Source organism: Megascapheus bottae, chromosome 2, assembly GCF_031878675.1.
Source record: "Megascapheus bottae isolate mThoBot1 chromosome 2, mThoBot2.hap1, whole genome shotgun sequence".
Taxonomy (NCBI): domain Eukaryota; kingdom Metazoa; phylum Chordata; class Mammalia; order Rodentia; family Geomyidae; genus Megascapheus; species Megascapheus bottae.
The window spans coordinates 96,689,222-96,695,488 of NC_143510.1; the positions used below are offsets into that span (position 1 = coordinate 96,689,222).

The following is a 6,267-nucleotide window of genomic DNA, read 5'->3' on the forward strand; positions in this document are numbered from 1 at the left end:
CAGAGGGCAGGGCCGGCCCGGGCCCGGGCCCGGAGGGGGGGGCGAGGGCGGCGCCGCGGTGCCAAGCCCGGGCCAGCCCGGCGCGAGCTCCGGGGGGCACCGGGCTCTCCCTGCCAGGCCGCGGTGACGCTCGCGCGCGGTGTCCCCGCCGGCCCCGGCGTCCCCACCGCGTCCCGGAACCCCGCTCCTCGCGGCTGGCGGCCGCCCACTTGGGGGTGCGGGGAGCGGCGCGCGCAGGCCGCGGAGCCGCGGTGACCTTCGAGCGCCCCGCCCGGGGCGGAGCCCGGCCGGCCACGCCCCCACCCCGGGCTGCGCCGCGCTCCTCCGCGTCCTCCCCACACCCCGGCTCCCATTGGCTCCCGCGGCCCCACCCGCGCCGGCCCCGCCTCCGCCGCCCCCCTCCGCCCGCCCGCGAGCCGCGCCTGCGCACGGCGAGCGCGCACGGCGAGGACGCAGCGCGCCGTGCGCCTCCGCGACTCTACTACGGGGAGCTAGTCCCGGGGAGTCGCCGCCTGCGCCTCGCCGCCGCCGGCTCGCCGGGCCCCACGGCCCACGCCGGGGGGACCGCGGCGTCCCGTTGGCCGGCTCCGAGCCGCCGCACGTCGGGGCCGCGGAGGCGGAGGGCGGGGTCGCCCCAGGCCCCGCCCCCGCGGAGGGATCCGGGCCACCGCGGCCCAAAACCCCGGGGCGAGGCGGCCGGGGCGTCGGAGCCGCTCGGCCCGTGCGCCTCTCCGCCCTCCGCGTCCGCGCCGGCCGGGTGAGAGGCGGCGCCCGGCGCGAGGCCGCCCGCGATGCTGCTCTCCAAGTTCGGCTCCCTGGCGCACCTCTGCGGGCCGGGCGGCGTGGACCACCTTCCGGTGAAGATCCTGCAGCCGGGTACGCGGGCGGCCGCGGGCGGGGGGAGCGGGCGGCCGGGCGGGCCGGCGGGGTGGGCGGCGCGCGGTGCCAACCCGCCCGCCTGTGCCCACAGCCAAGGCGGACAAGGAGAGCTTCGAGAAGCTGTACCAGGTGGGCGCCGTCCTGGGCAGCGGGGGCTTCGGCACCGTCTACGCGGGCAGCCGAATCGCCGACGGGCTCCCGGTGAGTCGGGCCGCCGGGCGGACCGGGGCTGCGGCGCGGGGCGAGGGCGTCGCCGGGACGACGCCTGACCGCCCGCCCGCCCGCCTTCCCCCCGCAGGTGGCGGTGAAGCACGTGGTGAAGGAGCGGGTGACCGAGTGGGGCAGCCTCGTAAGTCGGGGGCGCGGGGGCCGGGGCGCGGGGCCGGGCGGCCGGGGCCGGAGCCCCGCGCTGACCGCCGCTCCCGCGTCCCCAGGGCGGCGCGGCGGTGCCCCTGGAGGTGGTGCTGCTGCGCAAGGTGGGCGCGGCGGGCGGCGCGCGCGGCGTCATCCGCCTGCTGGACTGGTTCGAGCGGCCCGACGGCTTCCTGCTGGTGCTGGAGCGGCCCGAGCCCGCGCAGGACCTCTTCGACTTCATCACCGAGCGCGGTGCCCTGGACGAGCCGCTGGCGCGCCGCTTCTTCGCGCAGGTGCTGGCCGCCGTGCGCCACTGCCACGGCTGCGGGGTGGTGCACCGCGACATCAAGGACGAGAACCTGCTGGTGGACCTGCGCTCGGGCGAGCTGAAGCTCATCGACTTCGGCTCGGGCGCGCTGCTCAAGGACACGGTCTACACCGACTTCGACGGTGAGCCGCGCGCGCGCCCTTCCCCCGGGCGGGGGCCGCGGGGAGCCCCGGGGTGCGCGCGTGACGCGGGCGCCCCCCCTTTCCGGGCGGGCCTTCCCGGCGTGCGTGCGTGCGCAGCGCGGGGGCGCCGCCGCAGAAATCCCCGCATTGCGGAGCGCGGGGAAGCCGGGGCTTCCCGCTCCTCCCCCTCCCGCGCCTCGGCCCGCCCCTTCCCGCTCGCCTCCCCGCCTCCCCGCGCCCGGCCGCTGGCAGGGGCGGGGCCGTGGGCCGGGCCGGGGCGGGGCTGGCTGGGCGACCTCCCGGCTCCTGTTTGTTGTGAAACCGGAGCCGAGGGCCCCGTGACGGCCCCATGACGCGCTCCTCCCGCGGCGGGGCGGCCGGGTCGGGCTGGCACCGCGCCTGCCCCGCGCCTCCCGCCCCTGCCCCGCGCCTGCCCGGCGCCTGCCCCGGGATTTCCCACGATTGGCAGGGTCTGGAGTGAATTCCCCAGAACGCACAGCCAGCGCCCCGGTCCTGACTCCCCGCTCCTCCCTGCGTGTCCCCAGGCACCCGCGTGTACAGCCCCCCCGAGTGGATCCGCTACCACCGGTACCACGGCCGCTCGGCCACCGTGTGGTCCCTGGGCGTGCTGCTGTACGACATGGTCTGCGGCGATGTCCCCTTCGAGCAGGACGAGGAGATCCTGCGCGGCCGCCTGCTCTTCCGAAGGAGGGTCTCCCCAGGTGCGCCTGGGGCCGGGCCGGGCCGGGCCGGGCCGGGGTCGCCGAGGCCGCCTTCTTCCTGACCCTCGCCTCTCTTCTTCACAGAGTGCCAGCAGCTCATCGAATGGTGTCTTTCCCTGCGGCCCTCGGAGAGGCCCTCGCTGGACCAGATCGCTGCCCACCCCTGGATGCTGGGGGCAGATGGAGGGGTCTCCCAGGGCTGTGACCTCGGGCTCTGCGCCCTGGACGCTGATGATGGGGCCAGCACCACATCCAGCAGTGAGAGCTTGTGAGCGGGGCCTGACTTCCCGGTTTGTGATGCCTCCTGCACAAGCAGTGACCCTCGACCCATGGTGACCTTCGCCCTTGGCACCGGGCCTGTTTCCTCAGCTTTGAGTGCCTTTTGAACGCTGCTCCATGGGGCTGGGTCTCCTTGAGCTCTTCTGTCCAAAGATGGCCGGGCCGACGGGAGGTCCCGCCTGCTCTGGGTGGATACTTGAGCCAGAGCCCTCTCCCTCCCTGCTGCTCCAGCCTGGGGCAGCCAGCCCTCCTGTCAGACCCGGAGCTGGCCCAGGGTCCTCCTGACCACCCACCGCCCTCCAGTCTCCTGGTGTCCATCTGGGCTGTCCATGCACAAGCAATGCAACAGCGGGGCGGGGCTGCCCTCCCGTCTCCCTCCCTGCGGTGGCGTGACCCCCACCCCGCGGGGCACCCAGTCCTGCCGGGGTATTTATTGCTTAATTTATTTGTTGAGGTTACTTCCTCTGAGCGGGGTGGCTGGGAGGGGGAGCTTGTGCAGGGACCGAGGGGGGGCGCCTGCCGTCCGGTGGCACTCTGCACGGGGTGGGGTTTAAGTTATTGACCTGTACAGTCTGCTTGCTGGCTCTGAAAGCTGGGTGGGACAGAGTCTCAAGCCCTTAATTTATTTTAGCAGCTGTTTCTGACCCTGGTGTGATTAGCACCAGGTGGGGTTCTTTCAGTTCAGAAACGTGAGATGTCTGGAGATCCTATTTTTTATACAAGTATTTCAATACATTTCTTTCTTTCTTTTTTTTTTTGTACATTATGAGTGTTGTGTGATTTGCTCTGGTGATCTTTCATATCTCCCCTGGGCCCTGCCTTGGTCCCAGATATCCCCTGCTTGCCTTGAGTGAGCCCTGGCGCCTGTGCAGGTGGCAGCCCACGGCTGCTGTGCCCCTGCTCCTTCCTCTTGGGGGAAGACGAGGGGGGGGGGGTCCTGGCTCCCCACACTCCCAGCTTTCATCCCCTGCCCTCGTCAGGACTTCCAGTCCCTACGAAGGCCGCCCACAGCAGTCCACGCGGGGGAATTTCCAGTCTGACATGGGCGCCCACCCATCTGTCCACCCCCCTCCCCACATAGCTAGCCATCCCATTCAGTGTGTTCCCAGCCCCTGGAGGAATGTGCTGACGTGTGAGCCAGCGCAGGGTGAGGTTCAAGCCCCCCCTGAGGACCCTGGTGGAAGAGGGAGGGCAGGTTGTGGAGTTAGGATCCCAGCCACTCAGGTAGAAATGACTGGTTGAAGGCCGGTCCCAGCAGAAGTTAGAGAACAGCCAGGAACACGCTTGCCTGCACTGTAGCACCTACCTCACCCCGCCCAAGGCCCCAGCTGAGGCCCCTCAGCTACAGGCGTAGACTACAGCTGCGATGGGCAGAAGTCCAGGATGTGGGGCCCGGGTCCCTCCCTGACCCTGCGCTGTCCCTGCAGTGAGCTTCCAGAAAATGGCTGAGGAGATCATCCCAGGCAGGATTCCAGGTTGACTGCCGGAAACATCCTCCTAGCTTTCTCACTGCAGCCAGGCGCAGTATGGCTGTTTGCGCCTGTCACACCTACAGTGTGGTAGGGAGTGTGAGCCGCTGTCCCTCGTGGCCAGGCAGCCCCGATCCTGGGAGCGGGGAGCAAGCCCTTCAAGGAGCAGCCCCAGGACCACTTCCTGTTAAGGCTTCTGTCACCTTCCACCGAGCCACTGGCGGCTGCGCGGGCCCTGGACTGGGCATGTGGAATGGATGACGTGGGGCCTACCCACTGCTGGGCTGGCTACCTCCAGGGCCCCCGGCCCTGCCCCCACCCCGGCTCTGAAGTCTAGGCGCCATCCTTCCTCCAGCTCAGCCCCTGTCAGGGCCCTGGGGTACTGGGTGGCCTCTGGCTGAGTGACTCCGTGAGTCCCTGTGACAGCCTCCAGGAAAGCAGCACCGCTGGGTCGCCTGGGGTCCACTGTGCCTCGTGCTCTTGAGGCTGGTGGGTGGGCAGGCCAGCCTCCAGCACCTCCATGCAGGGCGCCCTGGGGAGACTCACAGTGGAGGCAGGCCCACACTTTGCCCTTCGCCTTTGTTTTGGGAAGAGGGTCTCAACTTGGCAGTCCAGACCGGCCTGCTGAGATGGCAGGTGGGAGCTGCGGGCCCCTCTCCTCGCTGCTGGGGCAGTGGAGGAGCTGGGCCCCTGGGACCCAGTATCTTCAGGTGTCTTCAGGCCTGCAGGCCAAAATGCTGTGGAGATTCAGGGCCAGCTCTACTAGCGAGGCTTGCTGTATGGCGCACCCCATGTCCTTCCCCCTCCCCGGACCCTGGCTTCATTCCTCCCAGCCTTCCTCAAGGCTGCTGGCTCTGGGTTGGAGCAGGGGTGGCAGCCTGTCTCAAGCTCTGGCCGGGCCCCACTCCCGCAGGCTTCCAGCTCCTGGGCTCCTCCCCTTGGCCTCTTCGGGGCCTGGTCCAGGGGCCCAGGTTTGCTAATTCCATAGCTAAAGAAATACTTAGGACCATTCTGGAGAATCCGGACCCTTGGGGGCAGCCTGGGGTGAGGGAAGGTCATGCCCCAGACACACGGCCCTTAAAAGACAGCTGGTCTCTCCTAACCGCGGTGGGTGATTGTCTCTTCCAGGGTCGAGGGTGTGGCCTCGGTCTTCTGCCCCTGCCCTTTCTCCTTCCTTGGCCTCCTTACCTACTGGGCCCAAAGCCAGCTTAGTTTCCCATAGAGGAAGGCTGGCCACAGAGCAGCTCCAAAACTCCCCCCTCCTCGTGCTGGGCCTCCTGGGTGTCTCCACACACACCACAACTTTGCTGTGCGGTGTGAAAGCTGTCTCTCCCCGCTGACACCCAGGGCCAGGCCAGGCCAGCCCTCAGACGGCCTCCAGGACTGGAGGGCAGACTCAAGGCCCCAAAGGGAGAAGGTCCTAAGGTCCTGACAGGTCTCGAAGGTCAGAAGCTGGAGGCTGGAGTCCTCCGCCTGCAGGAGGGCCGAGATGTCTGCCCTGCGTCCTGCTCCTGCCTAACTAGGCTGAGGGCCCGGAGCCTGGCCAGCCATTCAGGAGTCTCTGCGGGGAGTTCTCCCGCCACGGGCGAGGCCACGGGCGAGGCCCGGCCTCCGTCAGCTCCCCTCCGCTTCTGGAGCCAGATCTGGTGTGGCAGGAGGGGTCCAGTCTAAGACCCCTCGCCCCATGACCTAGCAGCCCGGGCACAGACTCAGGCAGGCAGGGGACGTCCCACACCCCTGTGGCCTGGGCTCCTGCTCCTGCAGTCAGGGAGCCTCGGGTTTCCACGGTGACATGCGTGTGCGTTGTGTGCCTGCATGCACGTATGTGTGCATGTGTATGTGTGCATCTGTGCACATGTGTGCTTGCGTGTTGCTCTGTGCACGCATGTGTACGTGTGCCGTGTGTCTCGGTGGGGTTTCAGGAGGGCTGGGCACTCTGGTGGCTGAAGCAGGGCAGACATCTCTGGGGAGGAGAGGGGTGGCAAAGGGGATGGGAGCCTGTTTGGAGCAGAGGAGGGGTTGCATGGGGAGGGCCAGGCTGGGTGGAGGGTGAGTGGCCAGCGCCGTCCAGGACAAGAAGGAGGCGGAAGGTCGTCGTGACCTGAGCAGGGCGG

The 6,267-nt window shown here is 69.3% G+C and overlaps 1 protein-coding gene across 1 annotated transcript; it reads left to right on the plus strand.

Moving 5' to 3' along the window:
• Nucleotides 1-714: 714 nt before the first annotated feature.
• Pim3 (Pim-3 proto-oncogene, serine/threonine kinase) lies at nt 715-3,445 on the plus strand. Its single transcript, XM_090328923.1, has 6 exons — nt 715-876; nt 971-1,080; nt 1,178-1,228; nt 1,314-1,683; nt 2,229-2,405; nt 2,490-3,445. Exons 1-6 carry the CDS (start codon nt 792-794, stop codon nt 2,675-2,677), a joined length of 981 nt encoding a protein of 326 aa, XP_090185049.1. The 5' UTR covers nt 715-791; the 3' UTR covers nt 2,678-3,445.
• The last annotated feature ends 2,822 nt before the right edge of the window (nt 3,446-6,267 follow it).